We start from the raw sequence: 17,909 nt of genomic DNA on the forward strand, positions 1-17,909 counted from the left end.
GAGCTGACAAGTAGGACATGTTTCTTAGGAATCGCCTGACTTTGCCGAATTTATTTTCCTTTGTAATAGTTAGCACTGACTATGTCAGTTAATGTTCATTTAAACCTGGTGATTTTAGTTGATGGCAAATGCATTCTAGGGCAACTTAGCTCTGCAGGCTGGCTTTCAGAGATTGCAAATCTACTTTGTCACATACCAAACTGAAAATTGCTAAGCAAAGAGAGCAAAGCCTGGTGGCCATCACTGTGGGCTGTATTCACATTCACACGGGTCTTCTGTTGAGAGGCCCCCCATGGGACTCATGGGAGAAGGGGAGACCCTTGCCCAGGGCAGCAATCATGAAGTCTTTCCACTACAGACACTATGTGGTTGTGGTCAATAACTTGACCCATGTGAGGACATGGCATTCAAGTGGAAGGCCCTTTGAGGTTACTACTAGTTCTTTTCCAAACTGTGGCAAATCTGTTTCTGTTCCTCCCTTGGGAAGCCATGGTACACTCAGAAGTAATAAATACCATCCCAGTCCAAAGTTGACCACACCCAGGTACCTAATCCACACATGACCAACATGGAAGTGACCCACAGACATAAGGAATAAATGCCTTTCTGCTCTCTATTTAATTTTAGTTCTCTTTCCCCTGAGATAGGGTCTTAGTATACACAGGCTGGCCTCAAACTGGCAATCGGCTTGCTACTGGCCTGGGGCTTCATGTGTGTACCACTGTTGCTCTTTACACAAGAACCGAACACGCCTATTTTGTTACCTATCTATTTTGCTTTGTGAGTGATCTTTACTTTTATTTTCTTTCCCCTGTTTCTTATGCTCCATCCTTAGCCTGGTTTATAGTGCTAGCCCTGAGACTGATTCCCTGCCTTTAGTTTGGGGACTATTAAATCCATATTACAACCCACCGCTAGATGGTCTTTCTGAAACACAAACTCCATCTTCTGCTCTTAACCTTTCAACAGCCCCCTCTGCAGTGCAGGGAAAACACATGCTCCCTTAGCATAAAGGCTGAGTCCCCTGTTTAACTTGTTCTGCCTAGCTCTGCTCCATCTGCTGGGTGCACTGGCCTTACTGAACAACTTTCAGTCTTGAAAAGGCACAACTCTTTCTGGCTTCTTGGCCTTTTTGCTTGGTGCTTCCTTTACTTGGACACCCTACCTTCCCTTCCCACCCTTTCTCACTGTTCTTTCTGTTTGGCTGAATAATCCTTCAGAACCTAGTTTCTGGAAAGGTTTTTTTGAACACGATCTCATACAGACAAGAATGACTTCAAAGTTCTAGTTCTCCTGCCTTCGTCTCTCGAGTGCTGGGATTATAGACAAGCCCAGTTTTATGCAGCGGTGGGGGTTGAGTGTAGAGCTTCGTGCACGCTAGACATGCATTCTAGCAACTGAGCTGGACCTTGAGCTCCGATCCTCTTGTGCTGCTGATAGCACACCTGGCTGCTTTTTAACTTTGCCATTGGGCTCTGAGGCCCTGCTGTGTATTCCTGAAGTAGCCATCAATCACACTGGAAATACAGTCACTGGCAGCTTGAGGGCAAAGGCTGTGTCTTGTTCAGTTGTTTCTCTTATACTCAATATGGTATACCATAAACTGCCTTTATGATTCAGTAAAAATGCAGAAACATTCAATCTAGTATGTACACTTCTGATCCTGGCCTTTGCAGCAGCTCTAACTGGAGAGCCTCTACTCTCTTGGCATGTCTGAGCACATGGGATTCTGATATTGAGTCTAAGGCTGGCATGCACTAGGGTTCTAGCTCTAGTCACATACTTGTCTTTGGGTAGGTGAGGGAACCTGACTCACTGTCTTATCTGCCCAAATCTCTTTATTCTACTAAGAATGCTTTCCAAGTCTGCCCATGTTCATTCCTGATAGAGGCAGCTGCCCATCTCTTTGTTCACCTGCTGTGACTGAACACATGATTTAAGTAAGCCTAACCAGGGTCCTTATTTAGAAATGGTCACTTTGTCACTATTTTCTTGGCTCTTTGTTTCTTCCTTCCTATGCTCTGGCAGCAAGGGAATACAACATCAGGCAGGATATAAGTTTTTCTCATCAATTTCACTGGATAAACACACACACACACACACACACACACACACACACACACACACTTTCTCTCTCTGTCAACTAAGCTGTGGAAACATTCTCCTTGCTTTTCTCCCTGAGGTGCCTCTGAGTGCCAGATAGAAGTGCACACAGCCTGTATGCTGAATGGAACTCACAGAAGACGATAATACTCCAGGTTGGAGATAGCTTTCTTCTTCTTCTTAGTTGCCCACCCTGCTCGCCACCCAATCCTGTGAGTGCTTTCGATTCTAGCCTGCCATCATGCTACTGCACAAACAAACTCGCTCCTTGGAAAGCAGCAGTTCAGCAGCTCAGCTCCCAGTGAACTAGCCAAACATGTATTGTGTGCTGCCCCAAGTCTACAGCTGTAAATAAGGAGGGCCATCCAACTCCTAACTGCATGAAAGCCCCAAGGAAGGCCATGTTTATCACATTTCCAGAGGTTTCTTGTGCCTAAAAAATCAGCTCTAGATTTCTGCCCCTGCAGAACCAAATTTAATGCTTAGCAGAAGAACTCCAGCAGTTTCTGTGGTTATCATACTTGTTCCTGCGTCTTTTTCATGGTTTTCTATTTCTAGCCTATATTATTGCATTTTCCAAAATACCAATGTGACTCCAGTCCCAAGTGCGATTTTCTTGTCTCAATGGCTTCAGCTTCAGCTTCAGCAGCATCAGCGCGCACCTCCTCATTTGTTTCTCAGTCTCTATCCTCATACCCTGCTCTAGCTACGGTTTTCAAGCAGGAGCCATTTTAGGTCCAGGCTCTTGGCTGAAGTTTGGAGTCACTTCAGGGACAGGAAATGGAACTACTCATAAGGAGCCCCCTCCCTCAGGTGGTTAACATAGGAGTTAAAGATGAACTCCAAACCTCTGATTTAAGGGGAGATACAAATTTGTTAACAGTCACAAGCAAATCTCTCTTTCTGAAAGTGAGGAAGGAAAGAAAGAGAGGGAGGGAGGGAAGAAAGAAGAGGAGGGCATGGAGGGAGAGAGGAAAGGACAGGAGAGGAGAGACACACACACACAAAGAGACAGAGAGAAAACACACACTCTAGAAAAACCACTGGAAACATACTGGATTCAAATAATCATTCGATTTGTACTAGATTTAAAAAGTGTCATTCATTTATGAGAGGTAATTTATGGAGATAAATTCATTTTTTTGGCTCATCTATGTATGGCCAAGAATTAATCTCAGGTTATCTTGCCAAGGAAAAAGAACTCATTTGACCCAAGGATCTAAGATGAAGGTCTCATCAGACTAATGTAGTTTGCAAAGATACAAAGTATACAGGGCAAGCAGCTCAGTTATTCTGGGACACAAACGTAAGGGTTTCTGGGAGAGCACAGTGCTAACCAGAGAACGGAATGGCCTCTGGTTCTGTTTACACTGAGGATGGAACCTAGGCTCTCCTGCATGCTAAGCAGTGCCCCTACCAATGAGCTAGGCTCTTGGCCCTGACTCTTTTTAAAGTTTAGGTTTTTACTAAGTTTGAAATTTATCTCTGGATGGCAACTTTCCTCTCTTTGGGCAAAGGCAAAGCTACAGATAATCTGCTACTAACTGTTTTGGACACAAAATCTGGCTATATAGTCCAGGTTGCCCTTGAATTTATGATCCTCCTGCCTTAGCCTCCTGAGTGCCGGCATTACAGGCATGCACAGCTATTCCCAGCAACTAATATTAACTTTGTAATGCTTCTGATTGGTATAGAGTTCAAGATGAAAACCACTATAAGTTCTAATTACCTACTAGCTATTATTCTACAGTTTCTGCTTTACTGGTATAGATTAGTTCCTCAGGTTTTATTTCCAGGAGAAATGAGCTATATTGTATTTTTTTCAGGTTTAATCACCCTATGTACTTTTCTAGATGTTAAAAGAAAATAAATGAATGTTTAAACTGTAGTATTATGCATAAGGTGGGAGACCTAGAGGGTGTTCAAGGTTTCCTTGCCTACAATGGCACAAAAGGTTGGGATTTATCATAAAAAAGTAAGAAATAAACAAAAAAAAAACCCAACACAGTTCAAAGCTCATTCTCTCCTGGCTGGAAAAGCTTGTTTGATCACAATTACATTAAGCCTGTTTTCTTCACCTATGGCAGCAGATACTGATAGAATTCATTGAGTTTACCAGGACTGGCAAAATAGGACTATAATCTCTTGTTATTTTGAAAGCAGCCAGGATACTGTTTTTTTTTTTCTTCCTAATTTGGTATCACTGCCATGGCCCTCTAGGTTGAAATTGAACCACCACAACTTATCTTAAGTTTAGCCTCAATTGTTTGAAATAAATTAAGATGGGACAAAGCATTAGACATGTCCTAAATGAGCTGAGCACCAGTGTTAGGCGTCATACAATGGGCCACCTATGGGAGAAGTGGCTTCAGCTGTAATAGATGTTGAGCAGATTAAGACAAGAAAAGCCACATGGCACTTTCCCTCTTGGGGAGTTCCTGAGGTATATGCAGAGACAAATTTCATCCTCACCAGCTTGTCTCCTTATCTGCATTCTTAGCTTATGCATGTACACAGCATGACATATTAGTGCTTTGTTGAATCAGAGTTTCTCAGATACAGTGGAAGCCTTAATCTAAATGGCTGGGGTGGGAAAGGGGCACTGAGGAAAATGTTTTAAGAACAAGGCCCTGCCTGAAAGTAATTCATTCATAGCCACAGCCATCCTAAAAGTAGGGTGAGGGTGCTCCCCAGCCCTGGAGAGAGTGGGCTGAGTGCAGGGAGGCCCAGGGGAACCCTCCTAGTACAGACTCCATAGATATCCTAGATTATACTGCCATATATAGCATCCAGCTAGGAGTCTAGACCAGGCAGGAGAGTCTGGGACCAGAGTGGTCAACCAGTTCATACAGAGGCCAGATGGCCCTGGCCCATCCTAGGGCAGAGGCCAGGATGCTTAGGGCCTGCCCTCAGGGGCCAGTGGAACTGAGAGATCACAGTTGTGAGAGGAGGGGAAACAGGAAGCAGGAGGAGTGCAGGGGAGCTCATCCAGCAGTCAGGGCAGCAGGGGCCAGTGTGCCCGGCAGGAGGAGGTGCCGGGCCAAGTGCAATGGAGAAAGGATCTGCTGTGGACAATCCTGATGAGTCTGAGAGATGGGTCTCCCGCTCAGCAGTGCAGAGCAGTGCATGGCTGTGCAAGGGCAAGGGACAGGGAGAGCTGGGTGCTATGAGTGGAGCAGCAGCGGCAGCAGCGGTGGTGGTGGTGGTGGTGGTGGTGGTGGTGGTGGTGGCGGTGGCGGCGGTGGCAGCAGCAGCAGCAGCAGGGAAGGCAGAAAGCCCTTGGAAGTGGCCTGAGGTAATGCAGAGGGATCTGAGGAGCCCTGCAGCCAGCATACTGCTAGAGACATTACTACCAGCAGAAAACGACGTTCAGGTGAAGACCAGTGTGGAACCCAAGGAGAGGATGTCGAAGACCAGGACCAGGATTGAGACTTTGCCTCTAGCCACCCCTGGCCAGAAGATTTTTCCAATCCCTAGTAAGGAGGGATTAGTAGTTAAACAAAGATCAATCTGCGTTACACATCATCATATTTAGTTCTATATAGGTCCAAGTTAACCATTAAGTAAACTACAGTGTTTATTGTACTCCTCCCTAGCCCCTAACCAGATCCTATTGTAGTTTCCAAAGTTCTGAGTTCAAGAACCCCACTTGGTGCTATAATGGAAATGAATGAAACTATTGGCCATAGGTTAGACTCTTGGAGTCCAGAAACTGAGCCATCAGGGCCCAGGTCACACAGACTGTAAATCTAACGATTTAGGGATGGCTATGAGACCAAGTCTCATGCAGTGACCCCTCAATGGGGATTTTCCCTGCCTGGGATATGTACCTATGCCTCCTCCTGCTTAAGCAGAAACTGCTCAACTAGGGGTATCTCCATAACTCAGCAGGTGGTCTACCCATTCTAGTCTAAGTAAATGGCACATCTGAGTCTTAAGAGTCCCCAGCGGCCTGTTTTGGAACATCCTCTGATGTCTATCACTCCCAAGTCCTTTTCCTTGTGCCCCACTTCTACCTGGCTTATGCTCAGACTTGAAAAATTAGCTTGTCAGCATTTCTGGTTTGTTTGTATGTGCTAAGCATGTGCCCACCTTACTGCTGAGCGGCAATGATGTCAATCCCTATATGAAGTCTTCAGCTTTCTCTTTCTCAAGTTCCATCATTGCTATTGTTTCCTACATAAGACTTGTTTACAAATTATTAAACCAATCATCTTTGTACCTATCTCCTTTTTGAGTCCTCCCCGAGTTTTCGACTTCTCTCCTCAGGAAAGGAAGTAGCAGAGGCTGAGAGCCACCTAGGCTCTTAATCCCTGCTTCACCTAACCCTGGGTAAAAGCACTCACAATCACTGTCATGAAGCTACCACTGTTTCACATCCAGACCCCAGGATCAGTTTCTCACACATGATCGACCTAAGATATTGGCAGATGCTCTACTGGGCCAGCACGGGCTGTACCAGGAGATCAGAGGAGGGCTGCTGTGATAAAGAACTGTCAGAGCCTCATCCTGAGGGTGGGTAAGTGGAGGATTTCTGGCAGGCACAGTCCCAAATGGGCACTTCACAGAGCTTCTGAGTATAAGCCGCAGAAGAGAACAATGTGCTTATTAAATGCATGCTGTGCGCGCTGAGCTCAGTGACTAGTCAGTTTATATCCTAGACTGTTGACCCAGGCAGTCTTGAGAACTGAAATTTTCCTGTGGCTTAGAAAATTATTTCCGTGACCCCAAACTTTCTGATGGCATTTTGGATTTCAGAATCTGAGCTTCTCAGCATGCAGGCAAGACGGAGTGGGTTCAGGGTGGCTTGGACATTACCTGAGGTTCCACGTCCAGTATTGCGATCAGCCCCTGCTCGTGGATTTTGCGAATGGTCTCCAGTTTTGTCCCGTACATTGCATCCTCGTGGCTGCCATACTCCAAGTACTCATTATTTGAGATGTCTTGCATCATTTGGTCATGAGATACAAAGTAATAATTTTTGCCATTTTCTTCATCTTTCTTTGGAGGTCTGGTTGTATCTGCAAAGTTCCATTCATGAGAGGTTTAAATGGCTGGATTGATGAGTTATACTCCCAATGAACTTACTCAACTCAATCACTGTGTGTGTGTGTGTGTGTGTGTGTGTGTGCACGCGTGTGCACACTCCATGTTGAGATATAGGCCTCTGTGTATATTAGGCAAGCCACTCTACCGCTGAGCAGTAAACTGAAAAGCTGATAAATCCAGGCATGATAGCACACATCACTTGGGAGGTGGCAAGAGGAGGATTACAAGCCCAAGGCCAGCCTGGGATACAAGAGACCTTGTCTCAAAACGAAAAAAAAAAAACCTGTTGATTCTTTAGAGTGTCTCATATCCTCTGTTTCCATCTCCAGTAACATTGCAGAAGCAAGTTAAAAACCGTGTTTATCTGTGTGCAGCAGCACAGCAGATTTTTTTTTTTTTGGTTTGTTTGTTGTTTGGTGAATATTTCAGTGCTGTGAGAGATATTTCATACTGTCCTGGGAGGAAAGACATAAAGTGACAGATGTTTTTTGAATGAAAAATGGCCCAGATATAGTCAGGTATTTGAATACTTGTCCCCTGTTGGTGGCACTGTTTGGGGAGTTTGAGTCTTTCTAGAGGAAAGGTCACTTGGAACAGAATTTGAGACTCATAGCCTTTCCCCATTTCCAGTTTGCTCTCTCTGGTTTGTGTCCGAGGCTGGAAATGTGATCTCTCAGCTTCTTGCTCCTGCTGCTATGTCTACCTTGCTATGATTAATTCTTACCCCCGGGAACTGTAAGTCAACAAACTTTGTTTGCTTTAAGTTACTCTGCTAATAGTATTTTATCACAATGACAGAAAAATAACTAACTGATCCGAGATTAACATAACTCACTATCCCTTAGCTTACTTGGGTCCCGTGCAGAAGGAAGAAAGGATGAATAACTACGTGTGGCTATTTCCATTTAAATGAATGAAACAGTTCAGTTGCTTATCTGACTAGTCACATTTCAATGGCTGGAGAGCCACAAAGGACTACTCTACTGGATAGTTCCGATACGGAAACGTCTCCTATACTTTTTCCTAAATGAGAATGTTTGTTGGAGGACAGCAAAAGGCACACCATACTGAAAACACAATGGGCTTAAAGAGGTGTGGCTAGGATTATCATAGAAGGGCTAAACCAAAAGGTGAGCCAAGGAAGTGGTGAACTGGTTTACAGGCCAAATAGTGCTTCAGAGATGTTTCTTGTTTTTAATGTTTTGAGACAAGGTTTTACTTTGTAGCCCTGGCTAGCGTGGTTCTTGGTATGTCACTGTGGCTGAACTCAAATCTGTAGCCAATGCTGGCTTGTTTCCTGACTGCCAATAAGTTAAGAGCTAGGACTTAGCCACCATCTGCTTCCTATACCTACTCTTGAACTCTTTGTACAACCGTCAAGATTGCTTCATTTCACAGTTGAGGGAATGAAGGAGGGCAAGAGGCTGACAATATGAAACAGACAATTAAGGGTGATTGAGAAATATCACAAATTTGAATTCCTTATACTAAACAAAAGAGAGTTCATTCCCTGGGTTTTAAAGTGATGAGAAGTCAATAATGTAGGTAATGATTGGTGGAAACATGGTTGTATCAGAGAAAATTATAAAACAATTAAAGCTTATTTTTTTTAAAGAGTCATTCATCTAGATAATATTTATGACATACTGTTGGAAAAACTAGGTTATAAACAACATGGATAAAGACTAATGCTGTAACTCACCGCTGTGCATTTGTTTACATTAAGAGGAGTCTAGAAGGGGTTTACAACAAACATTTGTGGTATTTATTATTTGGAAAATGATTTTGAAATTATCATATATTCTTCATTGCTCTTGTTTTGGATTTTACAAATTTCCTATAGTGCACAATTATTATTTACATAATTAGAAAAGTATGCATATTACAATGACAAGAACATGATAGGATCAAAAGAATTCAGATTGATCCATTGCTTACGTGGAATAGGGTAAGCAAACCGGTCCGGGTGCTTTGTGATGAGGGTGTTTTTTATGTGTCTTCTCCCAACACCATGTGCACCTATGTAATTTTTGAAAAGAATGGTAAAATTAACAATTAGTGAACGTTTGTAGAATTATTTGGAGGTGAGAATAAGCAAGCCACTGATACAGCTAAACTTACCTAATAAGACTAGTGTTTTCCTTTTGAATGCAGGCAGTTTGACTACTTCTTCATATGTGACAAGATCTAATTGATCAAACACTAAAATGCAAAGATTTAGAAGAAAGGTAAGTTTACGGGATGGATATCGCATGCAGGTGATTTATAATTTTATTGGAAAAAACTAAGTCATAGTAACAGCACGAATTCTGCTTATGATATATAGCTTACATGTGATTTAATCCATAATGCCATTATGGGAGAAAGTTTCATTTTAAAGCCCATGAAAATGTACTTGAGAACCAGGAACAACCAAAGAGATGATGCGTACATGCATGAAAGTCCAATTCTAAAGGATACGTCATGTTTTTTTCATGCAGTATCCCAACAAATCATTTGAATTCACTCAGAACCACATGCTGTTCATATTTTCACAATTCTAAGCAATTAGCAATATTCAAAAGAAAAAGTCTTTGGGCAGCAACCAACACAAGTAGAGAGCATGGGTGTAAGTGGAATTAGTGAGTGAGGGCCAGCTGTAGCACATCCAGAGACGGGTGAGAAATGCATGGTCACCCAGTTTTTATTTAATGCTATTGCCTTTATTACTCCTTAAGAATTGATGGAGGTGGCATGTTAGAATCTGTCAAAGCCAGGTTCTGGCCTTGAACTCACAGAGATCCGCCTGCCTCTGCATCCTAAGTGCTGGGATTAAAAGCATGTGCCAGCACCACCCGACACGAAAGAATTTTAATAAGCTTTTAGTTGAACATTTCACAAATTTGCTGTAACTCAGGTCTTGGGAAGGCATGGGTTTTAAGCAGGGAAACATGCATTCCTGGCCCGGAAACTATGTCAGCCATTAATTATATGGGAAGCTCTGTAATAAATCAGGGTGCGCAGGATGGAAATAATCATGGCGAAGCCGAGCTTAGAAACCTTTGAGAAAGGGCAGTTCTTGAATTATTATACACAGAGAAATACTTTAAAAATGTTTCAGAAACGTGCTTCTCAACAACACTACGACAAGACCAATGTCAAGCAATACGGGGAAGTTCTCATAGTGAGCGGCCATGGCTATTGAAAGGATCTGATTCTCAGACACATTTGCAAATTCTCATAAAAGGCTAAAATCAGACATCTGTGTTTCCTGTAAACTGCCCACCCATGGTCATACCCAACTGTTATCAAGTACACAGTGAAGTTTCCTCTTAAAAGATTGAGTTCTCCCAGGATTTCAGAGGGGTGAATTATTCAGTAAATTGGATCCCATGGCTGAATCATGCAGAGAGCTTCTGCTCCCTGGAACAATTAATTATGGCCAAATGATCTTGAGAATCAGCTCAGCCCTTAACATTTGTGATCTGCACAATAGCAAAGAACCTTATGATGCAAAATAAGATACCGCAGAGCTCAAGAGATCACAAGCAAATAAATGGATGAAAAACATCATTCTCAAAATATATAGAGAAAAGAATACAATATATTAAAATAAAAGCTAGTGCATATTAATGGGTCTTTTTGCATGTTTTCTTTTGATAACTTGATTCTATAAAAGTTGAATAAAAAAATCTTTAGACCATATTCTCTAGCAATAGCTTATATTGGAGAAATGTTTGCAGAATGGCATGGTTACAAAATTCAAATCCTGAGACTCCCCGTGGTAGAGCTAGTTTGCTGTGCTGCAGGGGTAATGGAGTAATGAGAACTGCAGAACTGAAAGCAGGAGTGCTTATGGCACTGCTTTCTGTCTACTGCCTTGAATATTTCCATCAAGGAAAAACGTGCTCATGGGAAGAAGTGCATCGGCAAATTGATGTGTTTTAAGCTACCCAAACCATCAAGTGTTTCATGAAAGAACAAGATGATGAAGACACAAAGTTTTCTGAAAGGTAGACACATCCCTCTCCCTCTGTAGAGACCTAAGTTGAGTCTTGTTTCTATTTTATGCCTTTGTCATTTTCTAAAAGTACACAAGTTAGGGATTAACAATCAACATACCACAAACGAATGAACATATAGGTTAAACATTAGAATCTTAGCCATGAATGGTAGTATGAAGAGGTTACTCTGGTCTAAATGAAATTGCCACATAGTCACAGGGTTGCAAAACAAAGCAAAACAGGATATTTGAAAACAAGATATACGAGGAATATTAGAAGAACACTTAAAGACTGAATTTTTAAAGGGTTTAAATTGCTTGCTGATTAAAGAAAAAGGACTTAATAAAATGAAATCGTCAAAAACACAGAGGCATAGTCATTCAACAGGTTACTTACATGCACAGAGGCCATTGGGAGTGAGACAGCATGAAAAATGTACAGGGGTCATTGAAATATGACTTTTCATATATTAGTAAAATAAAAGTATAATAGGCACAAAATAAACTTTATCATGCAATATTTTAAACACAGGTAAGTAAACCACATTAAGAAACAAACTCATTTTAATACAAATTCAATCATACCCTTATATAAAAGGCAGTGGATTTTTATATGCTAGCATGTATACAGAAATTTTATGTGGAAATGATAGGAAACCCCTTTGAGAGAGAATAAATGTAGGGGCTTTTCACTTTGTGCATTTCTGTACCATTGGCAATTTCTAGCTATGTGCGCTTATTAGCTTATTATTGTATTTTATGATTCTGGGGAGCAAACTCAGAGCCTTGCCTTGCACATGCTAATAAAGTGCCCTATCACCAAGCTACATCTTCAGTCCTAGTTTTAGTATGAAAAAAAAAAATACCAGTATCAGTGAGGTTATAGGCCACTTTTCTTCAGGATAGTTTTAAAAGGCTAATTACTAGTTTATAGTATTAAGCATAATTTAAACACAACTATGAATGAATGCCAGTCCAGAAATCCTCTAAGTTCTTATGGATCCACATAAACAGTATTTTCAGGACATTAAATCCCACTGTTTTGATGCCTCACAATAAAAAAATAAATACAGACTTTGTAATTTGTAAAAAAGTTTAAATCGTTAACCTGAACTAAGAGTAACTTTATTTTTTAATGTACATTGGTATTCTGCCTGCAAGTATGTCTGTGTGAGTGTCAGATCTTGGAGTTACAGACAGGTGTGCCATGTAGGTGCCAGAAATTGAACCCGAGTCCTCTGGAAGAGCAGTCAGTGCTCTTAACCACTGAGCCATCTCTCCACACCCTAAAAGTGCCTTCTTGAAGTCTTGGGCTTAGGAAGCTCAGTGCATCTAGAGTACAGTTCTAGCAGGATGACAATACTGTTCACATCAGATACATGTGCCTAAAAGGTCTCATGAGTTTGCAGAAACATATTTGATGCAAATACTACACATACCATAATCCAATTAATTCCCAAGAATTCAGAAATATTTCCTGGCATACTTTGTTTATATTTCTTTGATTTCCTGCTAAGCTACTTAAAATTTCAGGCACTTAAGTATTTAAGCAACTATTTGAAAAAAAAAAGCAAGCCGTTAACATTATCTCTGAAAGGCTACAAGTAGCTTCAAATACTGAAAAACAAACAAACAAACAAACAAAACAACAAACAACCCCACCAAACCCAACTCCAGTTAAGAATGAATTCCAACTAGTGCCACTGGTCCAGAGAAGATATTGTATGTTTGTAGTGGCCAGACAGATAATGTGGTTGAGTGAAGCAAGCCAGGCAAAAAGGAACAGGGGTATTTGGGTATTGAGGGGGATACTAGGGAATGAAACGTTCATCCAAAGGGATATTAGTAACCCACAGACCCTAAAAAAGGAAGTGACTTAGCGGTGCTGCATTCACTATTTTGACAAGGGATGTCTAAAATACAAAGTTTTATATTATATAACCTGATTTTCAAATGTGGTATCATATTATTTAAATACTGTGTACGAATGAAATTTATACCACTGTATTATGTAGACCGCACAGTTTAAGCATAATTCTGCTTTAACTAGATGTGTGGGTTTTCCTGGTGACAGAAATAATAGATTTTGATGCTATTATTGCCATTCTTGGTGCTGTGGACAGTCTTTATCCTTTATTCTACTTGAAGATACAAGTAATTTCCAACTTTGATGATAAAACTTAGAGCTTGTCATCAATATATGATGAATTTTCAAAGTCTTTGAACAGGTAACAAAACCCAGCACCTTATTTTGAATTACTGCACAACATAGAAAGAACGGAGTTGCTGTATTTATGGTTGGTTTCTGAAAGAAGTCCTTGAGAAAACTAGTTTGACTTGTGAGCATCTGGCTAGTTGTTGGTATGAAAGAATACACTATTTCCACGTTCTCACAGCACCTGCCTTACCTAGATGGAGGCCAACAGTACTTTACAGCAATCCTTTACATGGGCAATGCAATAATCTAGGAGGCAACCTCATCCTAGCCAAAGCAGACAGTTGTCTGACAGCTTCATCTCCTGTAGTGATAAGCAAAGGCTTCTGGACGTTAGACTAAACAAGATGGAAACGTTCATTGATAAAGTTGAGGAATCCTGAAGAGATGGCCACACAAAGGAATGCTAGGTTTAGTTAGGCCAGTATATTGTAGACAGGCCAGGGTAAAAGCGGTGGTCATCTTCTCCTAAGAGAAATTAAGGAGAACTCATGACTCTGCAGGGGCAGGACCCTGATAGCAGTATTCTGACTAGAGACTCACAGAGAAGCAGAAACCCAAAGGTTTAGAAAGAAACTTCAGTGTCTATACAAGGGCCTTCCTTCCAAGTCAGGCAGATAAACATGGATTGGTAGGACAATCCCTCAAGAGTGACAAGAACTGCTCAGATGCCTAGAAGAGGCCAATGGTTAAGAAAATACAAAGGGCAGCAAAAAGCGTGGTGGTCTTCTGTCCCCTGTGCAGCTAAGATTATTTTTCTACAGTCTGAATTTATGAGAACTTTGGCACATGATTTGGGATAGGGGATGTCAGGCCAAAGGATGCAGAAGAAAACAACAGTATCCCATTGTCTAAATCAAGGATAAATACTTTCAACCTGGATAGGCAGTGTTTTCAGAGAGCTACAGCCTGAGACATGGAACACTGCAAGATTACTCAGATCTACCACAAGGGTACCTGTTTGCCAGGCTGAGTGATGAAAGAACATTAGATCCACTGAGGTTTAGAATTAAGGACCACCTGACTGGCTAACCTCCTGGTTTGAGGGCATCAGTAAGCTAAGTGACCAAGTCATACACTTCCTCTGGGTAGACTAATGATTGTCTCAGGCTGCTTATTTGGCCGATAGTCATATTTGCAGGAAGAGTGGACATTGCCTACTGGGAATCCAAATGGCCATGATGGAAGAAGCACAGCGATGCCCTGCTGCTCCAAGAACAGAAAAGGTGAACTGCTGTCAGAGTTGATGCTGATTCTCTAGCAAAATTCTTCAACAGATGATTTGAGTAAGTCTTTGTCAACACTTGGAGAAGTCGAGTTTTCTGATCAATTCACTTAATTATCCTTATAGAATATTGGCAAATTGAATACTGATACCTACATGCCTTCCAATTAATAGAGTATAAAACCAATGACATATTAGCAGATTTAGTCAGCTATTTCTTTGCTTTTCTACGTTTAAATTAATTTGAGTGCTGTCAGTATTTATGCATCATTTAACACTATACAAATGGCAAGCTGAGCTTAGATAATGTCTTCTTTCATTTTCAGTGTTGGGGATGAAACCCAGGGCCTTTCACATGCTAGGCAAGTACTTTACTACTGAGCTACAACCCCAGCTGATTAATTTTTTTGTATTTAACTCATGTGATTTAGATTTAACTAATCTTGTGAGCTGGAGATTGTGTTAGACTGGTGGAAGCAGAGAGAAGAAGGCAACTAAGGAGACAGCAATACATGCTGATGTCAGGAAAGGTCGGATGAGAAACTCTGCTTTAAATATTTCTTCCCTTTATGAAACCAACACAAAAGCCATTGTGAGGCTACTGCACTGTGGTAGTACATGAGAAAAAAATGATATTTTTAATTGGGAATAAGTGTACACAGTGTAACTGGTGGGAAGGGAACAGCCCTCAATTAAGCCATTTTAACTTAACCTATGTGGACAATCACATTCATTCTGAATATGCAGCATTTCATAAATACTTACATTTAATTTCTCATGGAGAAATAAGCATTCAGAAGTCATAAATAACTTTTCCTAGTGAATGCTAATACATGCTAGAACACTGCACAAAGAAAGCTGCATTCCAGATTTCTCAGAAGCACACTGAATTGTGTATGAATGACTGGAATCATTTGACTTTTTTGGCCACATGTTTGCTATTTCCGAGTTATTTCTGAAACCTTGGAACTAATCTATTGCCAACTTTTAATTTCTCAGGAAAAGTCCATTATAAAAGGAGTCACATTGAAAAGTCACTGAAATTAAATACACTTCCCCATATTTTCTTTCAGCTTAAATGACACCCCGCGAGTCTTCTGGGAATTCAAGTGCAATATCAGATCACACTTTCTTGGTATGCATTTTGGTTTTTAACACAACAGTAAACCCTGTGATTTAGTTGCACCCCAGCTTCCATACAGACAAAGGGAAGGGGAGGCATATATAATGAGGGCCCAGATAATGTCCTTTGTGATTTTGTTTTTGTTTTCTTAAGAACTTCAAAGTATAATGAGGGTAGACGATAGTCACAGAAAGTGACCATCTCAAGTTAGTGTCCACGGCACCCGTGCACTTTCAAACCTTTGTCCTTAATATCTGTCATGGGTCCATATCCAAGGGCCAAGAGGAACTAGGAGGGAGGGTCATCCTCTCAAGGCCAATTTCAGCCAGAGAAGAGAGAACCCCAGGAACTCAACACACCCCAAGCACTTGTTTCTCAATGTTGTTCCTTTCACCATAGAGGATACTACCTCTGAACAGTGCATTTGTCCTAGAAAGGAAAGCTCTGCAAAACAACTGGTAGAAGGCAGAGGTTCTTAAGGCATCTGCAAGTTGGTCAAAGTCTCATAGAATACAATGTTCTGGAAAGAGAATTCTGAAGACCAAATGTAAATGCTGTATTCGCTTAGGTCTCGGAAACAGGCATGCTTTTCCTACCTGCATTGTGCTTTGCCAAATATTTATCTTTGTACTGCTTCTTTTTCTTGCCAAACCAAGTACAGCTGGCCTGCTGCTCTTGTTTGGTCTTCTCCATGGCAATGCAAGCTACTCGCCTAGTACACAAACAAGGGAAGAAAGAAAGGAAATAGAATCCAACAAAGTTAATACATAGTTTTATACCCGAGAAAAGAGAAAAAGTCATTTGAAAGCTACATAACATATCAAGAATATTCTCTGGAAGTCCTTGACATCACCGACATAAGGCTGTTCTTAGCTTTCAGGGCTGCTTTCTAGAAATGGTTTAAAGCCACAGGCTTATGTTAAAATTGCTTTGTGTTCCTTGAGCCCACCTTATTTGATAATAAGGGTCAGAAGTTTCAACATGTGATTATAAGATTCAGAATGATTATCACGGGATTAGGAATCAAGGCAGGCCTGTTTTGCATCTTGAATGTGTTACTCATTAGCCTATTTTGAGTGCTTAGTACTTAGTGTTAGGCATGTTTCTAAGACTTTTCCAGGTATCAGCTCAGATAATCTTTCTGACATACTGAATCATACATTGCATAGAAATTCTTAAAGTTTATAGTCTTGTCTTTCATATTTTATTAGAAATGTTCTTTGCTTATCATATGAAGTAGGATTCCAGTCTCTTTTGTCTTCTTTTTGGATACCCAACTGTCCTAGCAGGATATACTGAACAAAGTAAGACCATTCCTCACTGCTGTACAGTATTATTTTTTACATAGCCAGTAGCTATTTTGGTATGGGAGTGCTTTAGGATTTTTTTCTCTTTAGTTGGTCTATCTGAATACCTCTGAATTATTATTATTTTTTTTGGTTTTTCGAGACAGGGTTTCTCTGTAGCTTTGGAGCCTGTCCAGGAACTAGCTCTTGTAGACCAGGCTGACTCCAAACACACAGAGATCCTCCTGCCTCTGCCTCCCGAGTGTTGGGATTAAAGGCGTGTGCCACCACCACCAGGCTACCTCTGAATTATTATACCTTTATAATTGTAACTTGTTTTGGTATTTGGTTGAGTAAGACCTTGTTTTGTGTTCTAGATATGCTGGCTATCCCTGAACTTGTGCATTTCCAGGCAAACTTTAAAGATGATTATGTATGCATGAATATATGTATGTGTGAGTTGGGTGTTCTACTTGCCACTCTCCACTTATTTGTTTGAGGTAGGATCTCTCCCTGAATCTGGCGCTCATGTTTTCTTAGCTAGGCTGGAAATCAGCAAGTCTCAGTGATCCCCCTGTCTTCAATTTTCTAGGAGCTAGGGTTATAGGCACACACCTGGTTTGCTATGTGGTTCCCGAGATCTGAACTCTGGGATTCATGACTGCATGAATTACTCATGGAGTCATTTCTCTAACATCTCCATGTAAACTTTAAAGTTAGTTTGTCAATTTCAAAACTTGTAATTTTGACTGAGATTGCATTGGTACAATTAATGTAGGAGGAATAGACATCTTTACAATATTGAGTCTTATAGTCCATTACTGCAATGTCTGTCTGTCTGTCTTCTTTAATGCCTTAGTAAAATTTATCTTATTTTGTTTGAGACAGGTTCTTTTGTATCTCAGGGTGGCTTCAGAGTCTTTATG

At 41.0% G+C, this 17,909-nt stretch overlaps 1 protein-coding gene across 4 annotated transcripts in view; it reads right to left on the bottom strand.

Moving 5' to 3' along the window:
- Cask (calcium/calmodulin dependent serine protein kinase) overlaps window positions 1-17,909 on the bottom strand; it is a 331,839-nt gene that overhangs the window by 5,792 nt on the left and 308,138 nt on the right. For all 4 annotated transcript variants that reach the window (XM_038316597.2, XM_038316596.2, XM_038316595.2 and 1 more), the window contains 4 exons: window positions 16,294-16,409; window positions 9,274-9,354; window positions 9,091-9,171; window positions 6,922-7,124 (listed from right to left, as the gene is read on the bottom strand). In XM_038316597.2, the coding sequence (XP_038172525.1) occupies window positions 6,922-7,124; window positions 9,091-9,171; window positions 9,274-9,354; window positions 16,294-16,409 (481 nt within the window). The remainder of the gene's footprint in view (window positions 1-6,921; window positions 7,125-9,090; window positions 9,172-9,273; window positions 9,355-16,293; window positions 16,410-17,909) is intronic.

The sequence above is a fragment of the Arvicola amphibius genome, chromosome X (assembly GCF_903992535.2).
Source record: "Arvicola amphibius chromosome X, mArvAmp1.2, whole genome shotgun sequence".
Lineage (NCBI taxonomy): Eukaryota > Metazoa > Chordata > Mammalia > Rodentia > Cricetidae > Arvicola > Arvicola amphibius.